Source organism: Pyxicephalus adspersus, chromosome 4 (genome assembly GCF_032062135.1).
Source record: "Pyxicephalus adspersus chromosome 4, UCB_Pads_2.0, whole genome shotgun sequence".
NCBI lineage: Eukaryota > Metazoa > Chordata > Amphibia > Anura > Pyxicephalidae > Pyxicephalus > Pyxicephalus adspersus.
In genome coordinates this window covers 73,770,212-73,795,226 of record NC_092861.1, presented here as the reverse complement: position 1 = coordinate 73,795,226, position 25,015 = coordinate 73,770,212, and the positions used below count along the sequence as shown (strand labels likewise).

At 35.9% G+C, this 25,015-nt stretch overlaps 1 protein-coding gene across 2 annotated transcripts in view; it reads left to right on the top strand.

The window, feature by feature from the left end:
- The window catches only part of BACH2 (BTB domain and CNC homolog 2), a 164,671-nt gene extending 142,500 nt beyond the window's left edge, over window positions 1-22,171 (top strand). For both annotated transcript variants that reach the window (XM_072408646.1, XM_072408647.1), the window contains 2 exons: window positions 5,763-5,969; window positions 7,023-22,171. In XM_072408646.1, the coding sequence (XP_072264747.1) occupies window positions 5,763-5,969; window positions 7,023-7,502 (687 nt within the window). In that variant the 3' untranslated portion in view covers window positions 7,503-22,171. The remainder of the gene's footprint in view (window positions 1-5,762; window positions 5,970-7,022) is intronic.
- Window positions 22,172-25,015: the final 2,844 nt, after the last annotated feature.

The window sequence follows — 25,015 nt, the reverse complement described above, 5'->3', positions numbered from 1 at the left end:
GTGAAGCTCCGTTCACAAGCACCCTCTGCCTTTCCCCAGGCATTTATGTTAACCTCTCCAGTTCCAGCTCACATAGGTTAATATGTTAACACTTAGCAATCTTTGAATACGCTTTATCATCTCATCATCTATTATTGTGTTTATGTGGATTATTAGCACCTCATATTTGGACATCTATTCCTACTCTATAATTCAATGTGTAAGATGTTTTGCTGTCATCTTATCAGCTGTCATACCCTCTAGACTACTTCTGTCTAAATAAACATATTGGCTGCTGTCATAACCTTAATGCACTTTTTCAGCAGGTATCTTCCCCCATCATGCCCTCTGCGCCTCACTCCTGAACATACCTGCTTGTGATTTACATACTGCAAACACTTGTCTCCATTCCATATCTGCCATTGTCAAACCTCAACTCTCCTCTCCTTAATATATCTCACATACACTTTTATAATCATTGCACTCTTCACCTAACCATACTGTCATCTGTCTTACCCTTAATAATTAAATCCTGCTCATACTGTCCTTTCTAATACCATTTCCTCTCCTGTTCAGAAAATACTGCCTTACTGTTATGTCTTGTGCACCCATTTTGTGTTTATTTTCACCATAATCATACCCTCTTCACTCCTCTTCTGAAAATACTGCCTTCTGTCATTTTATTTTCATCATATTTGCCTTTATCTTCAACATTTCTGGGACGTTTCCCCTTAAGCAATATAGAATGAATATTGTTGCCAAACAATCTAGATGATCTGTGTACATTGCAACACTCCACATCATCAAGTCTAAAGTTAGATGTCTCTGTTTAAAGTGCAGTGTTCTCTGTGCTTATTTGGGTGTCTGATTCAGCTGATATCATATACTACAAAGGTACAAAGTCTGCTTTGGATTGCTTGTGTGAAAGGGAGTAAAGTACACATCCTCCAGTAGAGCTTACACACTGATACAGAGCAGACAAACACTGCTTATTTAACAATCTGCTGTTATTGTGCACTCTAACCCAGTTAGCTTATGCTAATTATGTGAAATACCAGCCAACAAAATAAAAGAACATATCCCATTCTAAATAAAATCATTTCTTAGTCTGTTATGCTATTGATTGTAAATAAGGACAAAACTCTCCTTTCTTTAGGCATAGTCCACACCGACTGTTTCCCCAGCGTTTAACCTGAGGCTTTTAAATGGAAATCCCCATGCATTCAAATTAGGCTATTCTATACCAGGACGTTTCTTTCAGGCACGTTTATGAGCTGTATCTTAAACGTTGCTTGCAATGCTTAAAAAAATTAAAACTCAGGGTAAACGTGGGAAAACCCTCAAAAAGGCAGGTAAACGCTTGCAAACGCTCACATTAAACTCACTGGATGCTTTTACAAGCGTTTTTAAGCTTTTTATGAAAGCTTCCATTGAAAACAATGAGCGCTTTTATAAGCTTTTTTAACAGGACTTTGGAAACTGGAGGCCCCCTTTAATAAAGGAGACTCCCATATCTCCACCACCCCACCTTGGGGAATGAGTACAGGAGTACATAAAATGCCTTACTCATTTCCTCAAAGGGTTATATTATGTGTAAAAAATAGGAAGAGGCTTAAATGTTAAAGTATTTTATTAAATGTGAGTGTGTTTGTCTTTTTACAGGTTATCCCAATGACAGGATGATTCCCACAGCTGCAATCATGACATGAGCACACCCATGGGACTCCTCCTGACAGTGAGGGATCCCTGGGCACTAGGGGTTAAATGAGGACAAGGCTTTCCATTCACCTCTAGTGCTTGGCTGAGGTTTTTCATTTCTCCGCTATGCTGACAGCTCTGCTCCCCTGATTACTCCCGCAGCCCTATAGGAGCTGTAGTATGTGCTATAGATACAGAACACATGTCACAGCTCCGCTGATTGCTCTGCTCCCTGATTGGCTGAGGAAAGAGAAATCCTGATGATGCTTGAGCTGTCATTAGGGTTTTTCTATTTCTCAGCCAATCACAGAGCACTAGAGATGAATGGCTGAATAATGGAAAACCTCAGCCAACCACTGGAGGTGAATAGAGAACCTTGTCCTCATTTAACCCCTAGTGCCAGGGGATCCCTCACTGTCAGGAGGAGTGCCATGGCTTTGCTCATGTCATGATTGCAGCCTCATCCTGTTATTGGGATAACCTGTAAGAAAAAAAAGTTTAGTTAAACAAACACACACACACATTTAATAAAATACTTTAACATTTAAGCCTCGTCCTAATTTTTACACATATTTTATATGTACCCCTTTACTCATTCTCTGAAAGGGTTAAAAGTAAATATTTTAAAAATGTAAAATTGCGCCAACTCACGGTAAAACGTGTCATAGACGTTTTTAAAAGTTTTTTAGCGTTTTAAAGTCAAGCTTTAAAACGCTTGTAAAAGTGCATAAAAACATATATAAAAGTGGTAGGAACTTTTATATGCGTTTTTAAAACTGTGCATGTAGACTCAGCTTTACATTTCATTACAGGTGTCAACATTTTTTCCTGGTTTTGTTCCAGGTTTGGTTTTCGGCCATTATGATTGGCCAGCCTAGAATGAAGAAAAGATTTTATGCATTTAAAAACAAAAAAAACAAAAAAAAACTTTTACTTTAGGTACTAAATGTTGATCTGTTGATACGAGTAGTCACATGGTAAGCATAAGAACTTGGAAAGGCACAGTGCCCTTTCTTGAGACTGGCTGTGGCTAACTGTATGTAAATCCTAAATGGCTAAAGGTTGCTAAAGCTTTGTATATTGTAAAAAATTGTTACCGTTTAAATACTACTTGTTTTTACTTCTTTTTTTAACCTTTGTTGCATCCTACTGCTTCTAAACTTTTGCAACCTCTTTCCATTCAAGTGCCTGTGCTCCACTGATGGCTGCATGACATTTTTAGATAGACTTCCTAGTTGGTGGACCAACTTACTGTAATGTGTATGGAAATTTGCACTTGTAGTCTCCATTGAGAGTTCATCTGCAGTTCAGTTCCGACGATCACCTTACGTACTTATGTACTTGAGGTACTTATCAGCCCGGTGACCGTGGGAACTGAACTGCAGATAACCTCTCAATGGAAAAACTCCATTGAGAGTTCATCTGCAGTTCGACTGCGATCCCCGGGCACTAGAGGTTAATTAACCTCTAGTGCCAGGGATGGCAAACAGGATTCCCGGGGCTGCAAGAATGAATGCAGCCCTGAGAATCCTCCTGTAATGATTTCCTCAATCTTCTGATGGTTTTACGAAATTGGTTCGCCAAAATTTTGCAGACCCATTAGAAGTTCTAGAAAATTTTCGTGAGAATGCCAGATGCATTCTCGCTCACCCCTAGTCTCCATACAAAGCCTGTGTGAAAGCATGATCATGCAGGAGTACAACTAGGAGACATGGAAATAGTGTTACTTTATAGCCTAAACCAAGACCTTAAGGCCAGAACCACCAGATTTGTTTTATAATAAAAGCTGCAAAAGTTAAAGGATGGAAAGTTACTTTTTAACTAATTTTCAGGATTATTGGCTCTATTAAATAAACATTCAGTCCAAACGTGTGATTAGGAATTAAAACTATTTACTTATTTTATACCTATCTTTTTACCCTTATTTAGACCCATCACTGCAAATATCATTTGCTTTCCAATACCTTTCTGTTTTGCACAAACTGTAAAAGGCAAAGACAAAACAATTAATAGCCTTTCACACTAATTTAATAATGCTCATATTTCTCTTTAAGATCCAGGGCAGTATGCCGAGAAGTCAGTCCAAGACTGAAGACACCACATGTTTTGGTATAGGGTTAGCAAGAGTTTTTTCTATGTTTTGCTTCAAGAATCAAACTAACTTTTGCCAGCGTGGCTTAATATTATGAAGTAGTCATGCAAAAAAAAAAAAAACTCTCTACCATCAGCCAATCTTAGGAAAAAAATCACTTGATTAGCAAATGTGAAGCCCAGTGTTTAAAATGTTGCGATAAAAACCATAACTCATCTCTAGGCTCCACTGAGCAATATTTAATGATCTTTTATGAATTTGTTAACCACTTGAAGAATTCTATGAATTACTTTATAAGTTTGCCAATAAAGTCTTATGGCTGGATTTCAGGAAAAAAATTCACACATTCTGGTATTCATTTAAATAGTTGAGTTTTGATGACCTTACATTGGCTGTTTCCTATCCTTAGCATAAGCAATTAGTGCTTCCTAGTGGTAAAATATAGGTACTACAGGAATAAATTTTGTCAGTCCTTACTGTGTTGACTAGAGTATTTGTATATCAAGATACGTAGTAGTGTAAAATTATAATGCTAAAACATATATGTTTTGTAATGATTAGTGACAACAGGGAAATTGTTAATGTTAATATACAAAGGCCTTATTTAGTAAATACATGAACACATTTAGAGGATATTAGCATCTTCTGCAAAGATTGCCAGGTATAACAACAATTGGACTCTGAGGAAGATCTTCAAATATCTGTTCCCAATGTTCTACTGCAATTAACATGACGTCCAGAGCCTTTCATGTCTCTTTATTATCTATATAGTTTACAGAAGTGGGTAATCCTCATAGGGAAGCTTGGAGAGTAAAACCAAAGAGCACTTTCCAAAATGCTGCGGCATCCACTTAGATTTCATGACATTGTTAGAGTAAAGTGAAGGAAATCCCTGAAATTCTTTTGAATGATCTTATTTATAAAGTCACTGCAGTTTCCAGGACTACTTGTCTCATTACAAATCATATAGACACAAGTGGTATCTCTTTTTATGATGTGCCTGGAAATACAACTCGTATTTGAGAACGAGGTAAATTGCCATTGGCTTTACTGTGGTTTCTACTAGATCCTGCATAGCAAGAAAGCATTACAACATTTAATGCAGAGTTCTCCCCAGCCCCTTTTAGCTGGGCGCACCATCCGGCAATTTTCAGCAACCACCCGGCTGTTTTTGGGTGGTTATTGAAGAGTTTGGTCACAAATCAGGGGCTTCCACCCGCCTACAATTTCTTTCCACCCAGCTTAAAAAAATTTCTGGGTTGAGCACTTACTGTTCCTTTCCCTTAACAATTTCAGACTTACTGTACAGGAAACTATATTTGGAAATCAAGGTTCTGTACATTGTCATTTGTGAAATTCTTCTTCTGGACAGAAGACATGTCTCCTATATGTTGACCTAAGAATATCACAAGTTATTAATACAATAATATTTTATATAATCAATACTGCTTCAGTGACCTTAGTTATGAATGGTGCCTGCAACATTTTTTAGGAAAATTCTGTGTGGCACTGAAAACCAGTGGCAGTCATAGTTAATTCGCAATACTACATACATGGCTTGTGTTTTCTCCCACTGGAACTATGCTGGCACACACAAATAGATCAGTCTATGGAAAAGAAGCCCACCCTATACATTAATAACATGAGTTTGATGGAACAGTCATGTCTGGTCCTCCATTTCATTTATTTATTGTTGAAATACATTATTGATTGGGCCCATGCTGGACATTACATGACTAAAAAGTAATATTGTACTAAGTTTGAATTAAACTTTAGTATAATGAGCTTAACAGGACAGGCATAGATGTTTGTGTAAGATATGAGGAGGCCTTGGATTAAAGTTTGTGTCAGAGCCCTGTGGTTTACTTACACCACTGAATCTTTGTTTGCAATCGTAATACAAATGCTGTTATTACATAGGGTAAAATACCCAAAATAGGGTAAAGTGCATGAAATACATTTATAATCTAACCGTGCTTTTTCTGTCATACAGGTTAAATTGCCCTTTCCAATTGATCAAATCACAGATCTTCCACGCAATGATTTCCAGATGATGATAAAGATGCACAAGCTGACCTCAGAACAGTTGGAATTTATTCATGATGTTCGACGTAGAAGTAAAAACAGAATAGCAGCCCAGCGATGCCGTAAAAGGAAACTCGACTGTATTCAAAACTTAGAATGTGAAATACATAAGTTGGTAAGTAGTTGCTTAATATACAATGAAACTTACTACATGTCAATCTTTAAAAAAGTAAATACAAATTTATCTCATAAGCAGATATTGGATGGGAGGCTAATGATTCCAACTTTCATTTTCTCACTTTCTTATTTTTCAGTTTTTATGTTCTGTTGGAAGTAATTTCTGAGTGTTGATGGTCTGGCACAAACAGAAACATAGATAGAGTAGCAATATATGGATCAATGAAGTTACAAAAGCTAAGTCTTTCAAATAAGAATGAGGTGACTGTGTAGACACAACTCTGACCTCTTCATCCTTGTTATTGAATTTGCATGGATTTTCCTTTTATTATGTAGTTCTAAATACTTATAACATGAGAATTTCACTACATATTTCTTTAGGCTTCTACTTTGTTTTTTTCATTCATAAATACTTGTGGTTTGTCAGAAATCTTGTTTTAAAAGAAAAATCCTGAACAAGGGTCCCAATTTAACTTAAAAGCTTTGCAACCTTTACCCTACATCAAACACAGCTGTTATAAAAGTGAGATACACAGGCATCCTAACAGACTTTTTGTTTACAGACATGTTTACTTTTGTCTATTACACAGCCTCATGGACATTGACTGGATTGTTGAGAACAAGATATCAAATAAGATAAAACCTTATTTTGGACCATTACCCAGGTTCATAGACTTTGATCAGGCTGTGCAGACCAAGTGATCAAATAATATACACAGAGAATATGATAACCAACTGTATTTAACTTTCATCTTTGATTGGAAAATAATGTTTTAAAAAAACTGACCTTTTACACACAATTTCTGCCATGGCAGTTTCTTTATTTTGTTAACAGACAGACTAGGTTTAGATGGAAAGCTCTTGGCTAGATCTGCGTTTATTCAGGAAAATGTGTACGTGTCCTCAATTCTTACTACGTCCTCCAGTGTTGTCTACCATGGTGTAGGAAAAATGTATCTTCACAACTGCATTTACATCGCTTATTGTAAGATATTGTAAGACATTTGTATGGCTGTCTTCAATATAACGATATCACATCTTGGTATTTTAGGTATGTGAAAAGGAAAAGCTTTTAACAGAAAGGAACCAGCTGAAGGCTTGCATGGGAGAGTTACTGGACAACTTCTCTTGCCTTTCCCAGGAAGTATGTAGAGATATTCAGAGTCCTGAGGAGATCCAAGCCCTCCACAGGTACTGTCCTGTCTTGAGACCTTTGGATTTACCCACAGCTGCTGCGTTCAACCCTTTACCAGCAAGAGGAGAGCCAAGCCTTGGCAATGCTCAGGAAGCAGGAGATAACATGCAGTGCTGCAACAATCAAGGCCCAATACAGCTTGGAAGCCACTCAGTTTCTAACAATATACCTGAAAATTGTATAGCAAGAGGAGGGTTGGAGGGATCTGACCATGGTACTTACTCAGAGAGGGGGGCATGTTTGGAACAGAATAGCCAAGCAGTGACAGTGGACTTTTGTCAAGAAATGACAGAGAAATGTACGACCGATGAACAACCAAGAAAAGATTTCTCCTAGTGGTGATACATTAGATTGCTCTATGGCCAAGCAGAAGTCACCAATCAGCCATTGGCTGTCACTGCCTCCAGAAAACATTGTTGGTGCACACTACAGCAGTCTTAGCAGCAATACTGTGTTTTAAGTATTTCCCTCCTCTCTGAAAGTAGGAGATCCCATCATGATGGTGCTATACCTTGTTCAGGCAAGGAATTCTACAGTGGCGACACTGTCCTCTTTGTGTTCTCCTTTACTTGTTAATGTATTCTAACTTCAGATTTTAACAGGGATGGACTAAACACCCGTGAGGACCCAACTGCAGCTTTTCTTCTCAGTGACCCATGTCACAAAAACCTATCTCAGGAATTTCCACAGAATGTTTATTTGTTTTCATTGAAGACTGCTAATCAAGGTTTTATAGGTAAACTGTACATAGGTTCTATATCCATATGCAAAAAGTCCACACATCCCTCAATTTTCACACCTTTAAACTGGAAATTATCTTTTCTTTATTGTGCACATTCCTTTTCTATGTCTTCAATGCCACAGACTGCTTTTTTTCCCATTCTGACACTATCACCTATTTTCTGATTATTTAAAAGGCTAGTTTATACAGTTTCTCTAATCTTCTCATTTGCATATGTTTTTAAACATAGCATAGCGCCAGTCTCTTTCGTTTAGGCATTTTTTTTCTCTTACTGAGACTCTGTTCACCTGACACATGCACTGAGTTTTGCTGTTGTGTGTAAATTTAACATGACTACATATGCATTACTTGTTTGTATGACAAAGAAAACAAAAAATGAAAGAAATACTCAGGATATTAGGATGTAGGAACATTTCTTGCCAAATATTGAATTTACCGTACAGTGTAAAACTAAAACCTAATTTATCCCTAATTTTGGCTACTTCATAACTGTTCTAAAATGAACTATGCTTTATGGCATCTCTTGATGACTGTTGGTGAGTTATAGAAAGCCCATACCAGAAAACAAGAGCGTGATTGCTGACAAAGGGAGTATGCTGCAGTCCATTAAAACCAATGAAAATCAGTTACCTCATGTAAAATGCGCAAGAAGTCTGGAACTCATTTTTTAACACGTCATATGTTTTTAACCATTGATTTGTTAGGTTTTAGTAGGAAACTCCTTGCATTTGAAGAACTGCTTGCCCTGTCTTTCCTGGGTTTTCTCCTAATGAAATGGTCTGATTGCTGTGGTCCCAAACTCTATATGAAAATATATATATATATATATATATATATATATATATATATATATATATCAATCATAGGAGCATATGATATGCTCCATGGCAGTTATTTGAGATAAAAAAGACGAAAACTTGGAAAAAGTTAGAACTGAATGTTGTTTTAAAAATGTTGCTATGCAAATGTGATGCTAGGCAGCTCAAATGTATATCTAATGTATTGTTGATTCTACAGTACACATGAATGCCCCTTATTGAAGCTTTTGTACTGCAGTATTGGAGCACACTCACAGTTGATTAAGCTGGGTAAGTTGTGCTTGGCCTGTTATGATACTGCTGTCCTGTGAAAATTGAACAGTGGCATGTAAAATATATGTCCTGAATAACTGTTGAATTTATTCTTGGGATTCCTATCTATGTACAGTCAATGCTGTAACTCATGCTCCCATTAGACAATATATTTCTGTTGGCTGCTTTGATTGAAACTTGTCCCTTTCTGTTAAAGCATATAACATTTAACGCTCTTCTATAAACTGGCCAAGAAATAATTTAGCCTTGTATATAACAATCTAAAGAGCTGTAATAGAAATGATACCAATATTATCATAAACATGTGTTCGGTAAAATATAGAATATAAAAACTGTTCGAAGTCTAAACTAGTAAAATTAAAAAAGATACCCCAAACCTAATGAAGGAAAGTCATCCAGAATACAGGGACCAGATATATTGCCTATACAGTCCATTTTGCTATCAATGGACCCATAGGTAAAAAAGCCTGTTAAAAAATAAATAAAAATTTGGGGGAACATGGGGGCAGGTTGAGAAGTCGATAAAGGATTTAGTGCTTGTCCTCCCAATTTTTTAGTACCAATGTTTTTTCTAGCATAAAAAAGAACATTAACAGAATCTTTTATATATCAGGAAGTATGGTCATTGCCGTTTTTTAAAATCTCACAAAAATAGTTGGTACTGTTGATGTCAGAACAAAGTTCTTTTACAGGTGTAAAGACAAAGAGTGAGGTGACATATAATTAATTTGTGGGTGCTTTTGAAGTTACACCAATAAAGCTACGTACACACGGCAGATTTTTATCGCCCGATAATCGGCATCGGCCAAATATCGGGCGAAAATCTGCCGTGTGTACAGTCGGTGTCGTCCATCGTCCGAACGACCGACCTGCCGGATCCGCGGACGATGGACGACGACCGATCCTAATGAAAGGGAAGGGGGAGAGCGCGCAGCAGGGTGCCGCTCCGTCGCTCTCCCCCTCCCCTCTCCATAGAGCATGAGCGGTGCTGTATGTACAGCACCGTTCATGCATCGTGCAGTCCCTTGTCGTTGGAAAGGATCGTGAAAGATCCTTTCCAACTACAAAAATTGCAAGTGTGTACGCAGCTTAAGATTTAAAGAGGGCTTAAAAATACTTGATGCTACAGAACCTCATGAAATCTCTGAAAATGTCCAGCACTGCTAGTATACATAAATTTACAGCTATTGGAACTCTATAAATTAGACATACCATGAGAGGTGACATTTCAAAATTGGATTTTTTTTTAAGATTCAGACATTCAGAAGATAGTTGATTTAAGGGTTTAGGTTGTATTTCTGATACAATCCCAGTATTGGCTACCTAAATACAATTAAGTTAATCACATTTATCTTAGAGTTCAAATATCTAAAGCTATGCACACACATCAGATAATCGTCACCCAAAATGAATGGTTGTTCCTGTCGTAGATGAAAGTCTGACTTGTGTATCAGTCCCCCAACAGTGTTCATCAGTCCACCATGGCAACCGATCAGGACCTACCATATGGAGGAGAGCACAACAGGATGCCTCTTCCCTACCATTTCCATAGAATACAATGGCACTGTGTGTACAGCTCTCAATTCTTCATCTGTCACTGGGTGGTGGATATCTGCTCTTAAGGCCTGTACAGACATCTGACAGATATCGGAAAACTTTCTCTGGAAAATATCTTTTGTGATGGTTTCCAGCAGCAGTTCCCTGACATCCATCAGACATCTGTACAGAGTTTAGGAGCAGATGCTTGCCTTTGCATGATCCCTATATCACAAATCTGCCTATACTTCTAATACACCATAGATCAGCCATTCTCAAGCAGGTTTCTGTGGGACCCAAAACACAGGACAGGTTCTCCTTGTATGCACCTATTACAACTACTCTTTTACACTAAGCAATAATGAGACCACCCAATCATAGAGCAGCCATTAACAAGGGTTTATATGTTAATACTTGGTAATCTAACGACTTACCCCAAACTAAATTCCAATACTTCAACTGAGCTTTGTGGATTTTGGTTTATTTTCTAAAAATCAATCTGAATAATGAATACCTAGGGTGTGCCCTTCATTTGAGAAATGACACATAAATCTGTACCCTTATGTAAATGATATCTTCTGAATGACTACCTAGCCACCACAAGATAAAGATAAATAAAGATAAAAGATAGGTAAAGATAAATACCATTGCATACTGCAAAAAGGTGTGAAGGTGAAGCTTTCAGGAAAAAAAATCATGTTTTTTAGGCATTAGGGTTAGAGTCAGTCATGTTACATTTTTGTTTTAAGGTTTCCTTTACCTGAAAAGTGCCAACAAGTTGTTCCCTTATATATAGTATTCTCATTACCAAAAGCAGAGTTACATTTAGATGACATTGGCTTGGACATAAATAAGCTACTTGTGTTGAAAATGAATGCTGTATTTAGGTTTTTTAGCAAGACATTTTTACTTTGTGTTCTTTGCAACACTTCCAATCTGTGTTACCCTCTACCCTAACAAGTTATTTGTAAAGTTTTTGTAAGCCAATTCAACTTTAGTTTGTTCCTTTTTTGTCCCCAGTGCTAGTACTTCCCCATCACCACCAGCACCACAAGTTGAGTTTCTCTTGTTGGAGCTTACACAAGGCAAAGTGACTGCCTTTCTTTTTTCCTTTCAGTCAGTACTTGGCTATTTACTATTACTGTTTTAAAAGTGGAAGGTGAGATATGTGCTGCTGTGCTTTAGCAATGTAGGTTTGTTTGTTGGTTTGCTGTATTCACTGCTTAGACAACAGTATTGGCTGTGGACACACAGACTTTAACCTACAAGGAGTACATTTTGGAACTTTGTACCCTGTACATCTGTGTGATACTCTAAGTTAAGAGTCTATGTTGCCTCTATAACATCCCTCTCTCCACAATATTATTTGTCATATGTCATTTGTCACCAATTTTTACTTTTGTTTTGTGTTAGTGATATTGTGAACCTCTAAGGGAAGAAGACCCTATTGTAGGCCAGTGGAGAAAAAAAATTATACAACTATAGTGACTGTTGGGCTTGGAAGGCATTTGACTTCACTGAGTTTTTTTTTTTTTACGTAAATATATTTTGGGACAGAAGAACCTAATTTGCCCCATTGTATGCTGAAATTTATGGATATGAAATAGTAAATGTCTACAAAAAATATACTAAGAAAAATAATTTTTTAAATGTTCAAATTAAAAATCCCTTCTGAAATACAGTATATACATGTATAAATATTGATGAATATATAATAGAAAAATATAGAAATTAGACTTTTTTTAAATCTAGAATATGATGTGTAATGCTCACTCGATGTGCAGTATTGTGGTGTACACTTTTTTTTGGATACTTGTATCTGTGTTGTAATATACCAGTGTTTTAGTTATCCCCTGGCCTTCTTTAAAATGAGGTACTTCTTGATTTAGGAAGAGTTGCTTCATTAAAAAAAAAAATGTTCTTTTTGGAAAAAGGGAACAATAAAAAGTTCCAATAAAAGGACAAAATATCTGTTAGACTCTGCTAGCAGTTTACTGGTCATTCTTCAATTCTCTGACATTGGCATCATGTTGGATGCTATTCACTATATCCTTTTTTTTTATTTATTTGTGTTTGTGTACATAATTTATTAATGCTTTCCAATATGCATAATGTTTTTGGTATATTTTGCTTATGCATTTGCTTTCGATGATTGAGATATAGAAGTTTTATCAGAACGTCTGCACAACACCTAACACTTGATTAATGTTTCAGTGGCATGCCTGGGGAGAGCAGATGTCCTCAGCATTCTTTAATATACTTTGTAGTGTTTGAACTCTTTAATTTATTACAAAGTCATTTTATACTTTCATGCTTCCTGTTGTTTCTAACACCCTATTTCACATTCAACGCTGTTTAACATGCCCTGAATGTCTGCTGCCCTGAATTTTGTAACCTGTACACTTGCATATTTTTTTATAAAAAAAAAAAAAAAATGAAAAAATAGTGACATGGGTGATATTTAAAGCAGTATCTCATCTTTCTTTGCCATACAATATTTAATTTAACTTTATTTGTGCTTTATACCCAGAACACATTGAAAGCAATATCCACTGGTTCATTTTCATTAAAAAATCTTTTTATCACTACTTATTTTATTCCTAACATTTACAGTTCTTAAATATGTTAATTCTAAAACCTTTTTGAAAGACAAACAGGATCAACTTCGAAGTGTTTTATAAAGTGCCCACCTAAAAAAGGTGCTGCTTTTTTTTTCAAGATGGGCACATTGTATTTCTAAAACAGAAAGCCACATTATTACCCAAAAAATCTGTTACCTGACACAGTCTTTTGTGGTCATTATTAGGACCCTAATTCACACATAAAATGTGTGTGTGATTTTGTTTTTTCTCTTTGCATAACATTAGTTTGTCACTTGTAATAATAGATTGCAAAGATCCTTGCTTTATTTCTGTGTTCTGAAGTATACTGCACAAATATGATGCTGTTATTGTGAGACTTCTGTTTTTTTACTCCTCATTTTTATTTTTTCACCCATGGAACATTTATATGAACCCAAATATATTCTTATGTTGAACTGTTACTGTTGAGCCAGTAAGAATAGACACAGATACAGTTTGTAATGTGTGCAGAGAGCAGATGACTACAAGTTATTCAGCTATTCATTTAGCATGTGATGTGTAAAGCTTGCAGAAGCTATTAAGCCAAATTATTTGTACTGAACAAGTCCTTACAAAAGTGTTTTTCTTAATTATTATGCTGAAGGGATTTCTGAAAACAACTTATATTTTTTGTTGGCTGTGTTCTGTGAAACTAAACTAACTTAGTAATGGTAAAACTAAAAAGGAATTCCTTTCTCAATATTGTGTATAGAGTGTAGTGAATGTTTCTGCAGCCTATAGTAAAGTAAAGTATAAGCTATAGCAGATCACTTAAAGGTTACATAGAATGCCATCTTTGCATGTTGCTTGGCAACAAGAAGGCAGTGCGGTGACTGTAGAAATATATAAGCCACCAAGGTATTGCAGGGATGGGAATCAGTAGATCTTACTATGTTCAAAGGCTAAAATGGTGTTAAATTGATAAAACACCTTTTTGTGTTAAACATGTATTTCAACAAAGTGTTAAAAAGTACATTTCCTTTTTTGCAAATAATATAGAAAGGTTTAATAGTTTTTAAAATAGTGAAATATGTTTGATGAAAGCACTTATATCCTCCTTTTACACAAGTATTGCCACCTTAGATTTAAAGCAGAACTTCTGGCATCCAGATAAATACTCCCTCACAAAAGTCCTGTGCTTCCTCTGGTCTGGCATCAGGTTATTGGCACACCATGGTGATAATAAGATGGTATTTGTATATGGCAGTGATACGGATTGGCTGCCTTTATCTGTACAGTACAGAAACCAACCTGCACTGCAATATGTTGAGGCCAGGACTAGAGAGTGTACAGAACTGGCACAAGGAAACTGTAAGGAGGGGTTCTTTCTGTTTATTAGGGAGAAGATGTAGGGTAGAAAAGGGTTTGCTTTAAGTCATACCAATATAGGCAACAGTGCACTAGTTCGAGCAGAAAAACAGTTCAGTCCATGAGTCCAGTTGAACTTGCCAAACCTCTAGTTCCATGTGCTGAGTATTGAACAATGAAAAGTCTGGAAAGCTTGTAATTTCGTGAGCTCCCTACTTAATGTAGTACTTTTACATAAGCATTGGGGCATTATTTTTATTGTAAGCATAGATAAACTATTGTATTATTCCAGTAATCATGCCCTGAATCATTTGTGGAATTGGGTATTAAGGGTCTTTTAGGCAAACCCTTATTGTTTTTTTAACCTCATAACATAGTGTAGAGTATTATTTTTCTTTACATGTATACTGTAAATTAAAATTGTGTTATAGCCAAGCTAGCTCATTTTAACAACTGGTGTTAAAACAAGGAAATTTCTACTTCTATCTACAAGGATATAAATTCAGTACAATTGTGAAATGCTTAACTGTCTTAAACCCCATTTCTTTTATTCTCAAATGTGCAACATCAGTCAAAAAAAAATAAGCTGTGCTTCTTGGATTATAATAGATTGGTATAATCCAGCTAGCCGAATATTTATATGTACAAGATTTGCATCTTGAAAAATGTTTCTATATGAAAACTGCAATGTGCAATTGCAAATTATTAATATCCAAAAGGAAATAATCTGTAAAGTAAAGTGATATTCACTTTATGAATAAACTATTATAAAGTAAACATTTGAAACCACATAGGTAAATAGAGACTTTCTTGGATAAACTAAGCTATAAAAACAAGGGTTTACTTGCATCAAATAAGTTCAAAACAAAAATACATATTTTTATGATGCAAACCTGCTTTAATCCCAATAACATAAGTAGTTATTTACTAGTTTAAATTATTCAGGCATAAAAAATACATGTTCTCTATTCATAGATGAGCTATTAATATAAAAAATATGTGTATGGCATAGCTCTAGTAACAGCACAGAGATTGAGATGTTCCACAATATATTTAAATACTGTAATATGAAAAAGTAAGTATGCCTTGTGGAATTGTTGGCTTTTTCCACATGTTTTAATAGACAAACATTACTTCTTCACTCAAACAATGCCTAGAGATAAAAGTGATATACTTGGACATATAACACACATTAAAAAAAAATCTGGGGGCCGATTTATAAAGAGGTGGCGATCACATAACAGATCACCTAGATAACTTTCATGGGGTGTACCTATTTTTTCACATGGCTGTATGCATGTGCAGAGTTTTTCATAGCAAGCATAGGATGTTGTGGCAAGGCTAGTAGGGATATAACATAGATACCGAAGCATAATGTTGCTAACTCCTGAATCAACACACTTAGAAACAAACTGCTTACAGATAGGGGGCGACAATCTGCCCTTTTTAACAAATTAGGACTAGGAATAATGCAGAATAGGTGGGTTCTCTCTTTCAGACACTCCTATTTCTATATTATAGATATGGAAAGTAAAGAGGGGACATTATTATTATTATTATTATTAAACAGGATTTATATAGCGCCAACATATTACGCAGCGCTGTACATTAAATAGGGATTGCAAATGACAGACTAATACAGACAGTGATACAGGAGGAGAGGACCCTGGACATAACTACTGTTAGGTTTTTATTGATGTCTGTGACCCTTTTTGGTTTTATTAATGTATCACTTTGAAAGAAAGGTAAATTCAAAATTTAAGTTGTCACAAGTAGAATGGATATCTTCCAATGGGAACAATTATGCCTCTAACAACTGTCTAAATCGAGATTTCCTCCACAGTAAAATTATATCTTCTCACTTCCTACAGGAAGGCAGAATATGACAAACCCCTACACAGATAGCAAAATAAAAATGGCAATGGTTTTAACCCTCTTTTACTCCAACCAAAATAAAAATATATCAGGTATCTTGTAGTTTAGGTGTATTTCCTAAATACAAATTTCTTACATTTGACATTTGATGTGAATCAAAAAGTTCCAGAATGGAATTCTAACAGCTTTTTTAAAGGGCATACAGTTAAAAAAAACAAGCTGTGAAATAGCTAAAAATTATAACACCTATTTATATCACCTGATAATGGCTCTCTTAAGCAAACCCATGTCCAGACCAAGGAAACGCCCATGACCGTTTCCAGACATAAGTAGTGTAAGTATATGTTTAGGTAGCTGTAGTGGCATAAGTGCCAAAAATAGGAAAATCCCTGTGTTCCATGCGCTGCAAGAATTGTATGTGCCCAATATATCCCCCTACTTATCACTGTACCCCGGGAGGAAAGATCTGTCTCCCAAGAACTGGCCACCACTTGACATGCATCCTGTATCGCTTCTCTTTCTGCTTGGTTGGCTTGCACAGCATGGCAAAATAGAAGGAATAAGCAATTGGTCGCATCTGTAGCTCTGGGAACTAATGTCCATGGATAGACAGAATAGAGAATGACCGAGAAACTACAGTATTCATTACTTACTAACAACCTCAGGGATTGGGGCACCTTGGAGTATCTAACTTAGGCACCAAAATAAACCAAAACGGTCCTGAAAACACCAATTGTTGCCCCAATTGTAGTGATTGGCTGTAAGTACCTTAAAAAAGCAATGTACTTCATAAAACTGTCTTGAAACTTTGCACAGGGCTATTAGATTACTGTAGACAGGTATTTAGGATCTTTCCGGAGGAATTGGGGATGGATGATAAATGTCAGTTCTCACGCACTTTTCTGAGATGCTATGCTACGTTTCTGCTCTTTTTTCTGTCCTAGTTCTTCCCACTCAGCATTCTTTTGGTGACAGGTACTGTTTAAATCCTTCAGCCTGTCGGAGAGATTGTAGGAGATTATAAACCGATGAAAAGGCTGCAGCATCACATATAGCAGGGCCAGCAGATTAGGCTAAGAAATTCAAGACTGAATTACAGATTCAGTAGCTGCATAATTTTAGAATCAGAGAGAGCTTGTTTGAGGCATTTTCATTGTTAGGTACATGTAATTAGTTTGATGTCAATCATTTGTCCACGAGCAACTTTGTGTCCCAAAATAATCGAAGGACAGCCAGAAAAAATGCAGTGTTCTATAGTCCGCTTTGGAAGAGGTTATCAGTGTTGAGTTTATTAACACATTTGTGCTCTTACACTGAAATGTTGATAACATTGACTTTGTTAATGGTGTTCAACAACCACAACTGAGAATATTACATTAACTTATTCTTCCTAAATGTTTTTGGCAAACACATTGAACATCATAGCACTTTACAAAATGCATTATTTATTCGTCTGGCAAGTGACATGCATTTTAAAACACAAAAATAAGCACTTAATAGAAATAAACTTGTCACTTACAAGTGATGCCTCCTAAAATCTAAAAGGCTGTAAAATGACATTTTAAACAAGGGGATTTTTAAACAATGAACATTTACTTACAATGAAATTAATACTTTATTATATGCATCATTGTATAATAAAATCTATTTTGATTTTTTTGTGATCCCAAAAAATTGGGTTTTGATTTAAAATCAAAGCCTAACTTTCCTTTTTAATTTTACTTTTGTATACTTTTCTGTCTTGTTTTTTGTTGACACGATAAATTAACTTCCTATAAAATAGGTGATAAAATAATTGTCCAAAGTATTATTGTCTAAGTTCTTTATGGCTTATAGCTACATACAATAAATACACTCCTCAGGTTTTTAAACTGACCAGGGAGAAGAGATGACATTGTTGTATGGGCTCTTGGTCCTGGTAAGGTGAAGAAAAATCATAGACCCAGGCAAATTATACCACAGGGTTCTGCCTTTGCAGTAAGTGAAATACATCACTCTTTTACACTAGAGAAATGTATTTACAGTATTGGTGAGCATTTAATGTACCTATTCAAAAGAAATATGTACAGTTGTTGGACAGGTTGAACACTGCAACTGAATGTTAGTTTCAGAAGAACAGTGCCACATGCTTATTTTTGTTGTATAGGGTTTTATTAAGAATGCCTAAAGATGTAGATTCACTCATTAAGCTGGTGCCAAGATTTATCTTTGGAAGTCTTGTGCCAACAACCTCCATTGGAGTTCCCTTTAATTTCACAATGATAACTTTATACTTCCGCATTCAAATGTATGGGGACTAATTTTTATGTCTGCTGTGCATAAGCTTGTAGATCTCTTTAACACCACTTTATACTCTGCATTTCTTAGACTGAGTTGTTTAGAGCAAATTAGATTTTATTTACCAATACAGAGTAGTACTGTAGAAATCCTATGTCCATTTTACGAATACTGTATTTCATTTTGACTACTCTCATTTACGTTATGACAGTTCTCAGTGCCCACAGTTCACAATTCTTTTATGTTTAGTTTGTGCAGTTTTGATGGATTATAGCCCAGTATTGATAGGCTAACTGTAAATAATGCCCAGGTAGAAGATTTGCTAAGGTGTATATGTGCAGTAAAGTACTTTATGTATTTATGAAAAAAGGAAAGAAATCCAGTAATATTTAATGACTTTGGCATCTATTTGGTTGCTGCATTAACATATATATTGAGCTACTGTCTGTACATAGGAAGTATACATGCATTTTAAATAGAAGATTTATTAAAAGAAAAGTTTCATATGTGACAATGAAATTATTTTACTTCTTATAAAACTTAAAACAGAAATAAAAAAAAAAGCCTAAGGTGTATTTTGTTTCAGCTGTTCATAATTCTGAGCCATGCTTTGAGTGCCTTTATGAGAGCAGAAAAGCTTACTACAGAACCCTTTGGCACATCACTGGTTAAATGGTTCCATAATTATGCAGCAGTAAATAGTAAGCAAAGAATTTATACTATGTGTTGTGCTGACAGCCACTCATTTCTGGAGAGGTGCCTCTATATTTATACATACTATGGGATCATTCTCATCAGTTGCAATGTTGTCCATTTTCCTGCCGTTTGTAACAGAATACAATGCATATACATTACACAAAAATTGCTTTTAAAAGGCCATTGCCATGTCACTTAAAAAAAAGTCCTACATATGCCATTTTGGTTCATTGATTCGCAACATGTTGTCATGTAGATCAGTTGCATACTGTCTCGCAAAAATGCAGTGATTGTTGCAAGAAATTTATGGCAATGTGCATTTACTAAATTCATTTTCAAGTGCATCTGATGAGAATATTCCCTCAGTATAAAGTGGCATATTTGTGCCCCCTTACCAGTTTTCCCAGGATACTTGAAAGACAGTGGTCATCATATTCCTATGTCCACTTTGTATTATTCTGTATGTGTGCTTGACCCAACCAAAAACCATAGTCATTAAGACTGACTGTAGAAACAATGAAACTACACCTCAAAATCAAAATACTGTTTAAATCAGAAGATCTTGTAGCAAAATATAGAAGTCCAGCGTCTAATCTGGGCAATATTAATACCCAGTACCTCTCTCACAGCAAAATATTTTGCTACTATTCGTTTGTATACCTTAAAATTAAGTGCTTCCAACCAGTAGAAGCTTAATATGCACCCAGGGCACTGATGCAGTGTTCTAGTACTTAAGTGAAAAATGAATTGATATTAAGGTAGCTGGGTAGACATATTTTTCTTTTTACATTTACCTACCACTGTATCTGTAATATGGTTTAAACGATGTGGGCTTTTTATCTCACTAACATTACAAAATTAGTACTGGTAATAATATTTGCATGGGTTACACCCTTTTTAAGCCTGGGTACATTTAGGTACAGTTGCTATCTACGTATTTCTTTGTAGTTGTTTACTGCACACATCAGTTGTAAAGGTTATTGGTATTGAGCTGCATTATTTGAATGGGTTTCTTTCCATTCATAGTAACCTAAGATTTCTGACTTTCTTTAATGTATAACAGGGCATCTACAACACATATATTGACCTAACACAGGAAGTTCTATTCTTCCCATGACATTTATTGTCAAGTGCTTTTGATTAATCTGCAAATTTAAAAGTACTCAGTTAATACAGTTGTTTTTATGGCTCGCAAATGATTCAAATTAATAACAAGACAAAAGGTAAAAGTGATTTTCTGGACAAAATGTAAATTTGTCAGCAGGTTTCACATCCCCTCCCATAACAGTCTCATAAGCTTGTGGAGGACCTTTTATCCTACTGTTTACATTTCTCAGCAAAAAAAGCCTTAACCATTCACATTTATTAATGATCGTGTCACATTGTTATATATAAAGGGTATGTATGCAGGTGACATTTCAAACTTTTTCAATTTCGGAGAAAAAAAATGTGATTGGCCTACCTGTTAGCTACGTTAAAGGGTTTTGAGAAGAATTAGACAAATTTCAGTCTGACCCAGAAAACCATTTGTAAAGAGACTTTGTTCTGAAATACATATCTGTAGGAATCAAGTGCAGGCAAATTCCTATGGCAGCTTCAGTGAACCAGAAGGCTCATTTGAATTCTGGTCATTCTGACAGCACCAGTGTTTTTTTTTGTTTGTTTGTTTTTTTTGTTTTTGTTTTTTTGCCTCTTGCCTGTAACTACTGGCCATTGAGGCTTCCCATTTTAGTGATGGGCCAAAAGGAATAGGAGGCGAGGGACTTAACAGCCAGCTCTTCTGCAGTTTTGGCTGCATGTTGGCATATCACATCCGCTGAACCTTCAGGATTTTTGGAGACGCTAAAGGTATAAATGCCTCTGTATTCCTGCAGCTCTTTTTTGTTCTAAAGTCTCTTTAGGCACTTAAAGTACATTTCAAATTTTGCTTTTGTTTTTCTTAACCTTACTTGTTCGTTCACTGCACCTTTAGTGTAATTATATTAGAACTACATAGGCTGTAAACAAAGATGCCATTTCTTGACAGTTGTCTTTGCTGTAATTATAGACCATAATTATTTATTGTAACATGCCAGTAGAAATCAGGGCTGTATGAAGTGACTTAAAAGGAAATGGTTCAGAATTGAATTTCTTTCTATATGGTGGGCTTTTATTGTTCCTCTCTCCTGCTCTACGGAAGCCTAGAAAGTGGCTTTGACCCATCCTGACCAAAGCAACACCAATCCCCACCCAACCCACACCCAGTTCACTGATGTCAGAGCCTTTATAAAGGTGTATATTCAGCTGGATACAAGTGCATCTATCATTTCTTTTGCCTTACAAGCTCCAAACTCCATAATCAAACAGGGTTTTTTCTCAGTGTATGCAAGTGGAGGCCCCCTTCCTCCATTTCCTCCTCCCCAGGTCAAACAAAATGGACAGTTTTCACACACACATCTACCTGTAAAATCCTCTGTACCTCTCATAACTGGTCAATGACTGTAACAGGTTACATCAGGTGTTTTTTCTACATACTTTTTACACAGGTTCTATGCGATGTAACTTAATTCAATGCAGCATTTTATTGTACTAGTTCTTAAGCTTGTCTATTATTTTTTCTAGGTAACTGTGGTTTTTATTTCTTGTGGTTTCTTGTAAAGAAAAAAAAAAAAAAAAGAATAAAATAAAATGAGCTGTTTACGCTTACTATATGTTACTAAAAGTTTTTACCTTTTTTGAAAGAAAATGCAATGCTATGAACTAATGAATTTAAATGTGTAAATACAGTATTGTGCAAATTTTATTTACCTGAACTGCTAGTGTTAACTTTTTTGTCTAGACACCATCTCTGTTGATGAAATAAAGACATATCATTATGTACGTGCATGTTTTTTTTCTTTAATATTGGGTGTCAAGCAGTAACCCTCTGCAAACTTTGGTGCCATGCAGTAACACATAGCTATCAGAATTATACTGTAGTTACCAGTAAGTTATATTAATAGACATGGACTGCATAGCTGTACCGCCATATCTAAGCATTCAGAATAAAGTCTTTGAATAGAAATCCCTGTTTTCAGAACTGACAACTTGTACTTCATGTTTTGGAAGTGACCCAATCTGCAAAAGGGGAAAGGAGCAATGAGAAAAGTAGAAAAAAAGGAGAAATCATTAGCAGAGGTGGTAACAAAGCCGGTTTTGTTCTAAATAAGAGTAATATACAAATATTACAAATAAAATTATTCTTGGTCTGTGTTGCTTAATAATCTTAACTAGAACCAGAAAGTTTATATAAAGCTTTACTGCTAACAATTGATGAACGACAATGTGAAGGAAGAAGTTAGGTAATGCTGATGTATTTATGTAGAAAATATGGTTCCAATAAAAAAGTTATATTTTACAATGTCATTGTATATAGTGGTTCCAATAGAGTTATAATGTCTCCAACATTAAGGGGTGGAAGATGGGTAAAATTTGAAAAATGGTGTTATATACCATTTGACGCTCAGTCATTTCCAGACAGAATCAGAAAATTGTTTACCTATTTTTGCCTTCCTATTTAGGTATTGATGTGACTTTGAAGTAGATCTTATTGTGATTTAACACATAAAATATAATAATACCTTTAGGACAGGGAAGGGGTCCAAACAAAATGGAAAAATAGAAATGTCAGTCAGTAGCTTGGTGTTTCTGTACAAAATAGTAAATTTGCATATGCGTAAATAAATAAAAATTCCGAATAGCAAGTAAAAAGTTTGTCTTAGAGCTGGAATAAAGTATCCAAAGTTTGTCATTACGATAGTAATAGTAAAGAGACTTAACAGAGAGTAACTTCACAATTAAACAAAGCAGTGGGACAACAGCACTGGGGCAATCTAACCTGAGTCCCATCTCTCTAGATAAATTTGAAAGATTAGTCAATATGAGCATTATCTTTGGATAAAACAGCTTTCCAGGGGATCCAGTGATACCACCGATTACTAAACTTCTCCTCTGACCCTCTCAGGGTCATAATAAGATCCCCCCTCAAATTAGGCTCTTTGGGCCTGATTAATTAAAGCTCTCAAAGACTGGAGAAGATACTTTTTCATCAGTGAAGCTGGGTGATCCAGCAAACCTGGAATGGGCCCATTCCAGGTTTGCTGGATCACCCAGCTTCACTGATAAGCGCGTGTCTTCCCCAGCCTTGGAGAGCTTTAAAAAATCAGGCCCATTGACTCTGGAAAACCACTGGGGTGCCTTAAGAATGCAGAACGCAGGAATGCATGCAATAGGAGCTTCACCCAGTTGAATGGGGAATGATTTGTGGTAAGTATCCCTTGAATAAAATTCAAATGCAACCATTAAACATGTACATTTTATATAACCCAATGTACTTGAGCTCAGGCATGAAAAAAGTGTGGCAAGAAAATGGTAAAGTTGGAGTTATTGCCAAAATTACAAGGTTTTCCGGTAACATAATTTGAAATGATGTGGATTGTGGTGCCAGTGGTGCGAATTGTGCCTAAATAAAGCCCTGTACAAATTAAAGACATATCTGGTAGGCCAACAACACAGTCTAGGCTGGCTAAATAAAGTGAGCTAAATCAGAGTTTACTTCTAAGACTGAACAAAGTCTAGCAAAATAGATTTAGGGTTGTGGAAAAACATAAAGGGGACAGTAACTGGAAGGAAATGAAGGATATAAAGAATCTTGGGCTGCACACTTATTCTTAGGACCTTACAGTAATAGGACCAGGAAGACATTCCTGAATTTAGAGTAATCTTTGCAGTCTGAGAGGGATGGAGTGGAAACAATTGGGATGGGTCCCTTTGAATGTGCACTCCCATATCAGTTATTGCCTCTGAGCCTCATTTAAATGACAATAGATTAATAGGGGCTGCTGGGGATCAGTTTAAAACTTCCAACTTCTGGAAATGTATTTTAAATTTAGAAATGGCTTTGTACCACAGAAGTTCTAACAAAAGCTAGAGATACCATTGGAGTAGAAAGATAAAAAAAAAACAGGTCAACCACAAAGGCTTCGATCTTGTGCACCCAACATTCAGACGCCATTGATATTCAGGTTAGCTCTGCTCTGCTGAAGAAAAGGTCAGTATAAAAATGAGAAGGGACAGAGGACATCCCTGTAGTGTGCCACTGGCAATGAAAAATGACTCAGAGAGTATTCTATTAGTCTTCAATTTGGCTGATGGGGATGGTAAAGCTCTAGAATGCACATTAATGTGGAATAGAAGTTGAAGTTGCCTTCAAAAAATCCCCCCAATTTTTTGGGCATCTGGAGACAAAAGTAGCATATAGATGCCTTGAGACTTGGAAAACATGAATGATATGTCTTCATAGTGTTAGCATAAAACCCACCTGATCTATGTAGTTTAGATGAAGATGAAACGGAGAAAGACTCATGGCTAAAATCTTAGAATATATCTACATCAGTGTTCAGTAGTGAAGTTAGGTAATAATATTGGGTTATGATGTAAATTGGGTCGTTACCCTCCTTAAGAATCAATGAAATTAGTAATAGAGTATTATCATAAAGATAGACAACCCCAAACCACCTAATAAAGCTGCATATTATAATCAACAATAGTAATTCCCAGAATTAAATATTATGAAAGTAACTTGAAAGTCACCACCAGAGGGGATAAGACAAAACAGAGGGTCAAGCCTTGTGACCCGATAAATACACTTGTAAGATGCCTGCCGTAGGATTGTACTTGAAACTC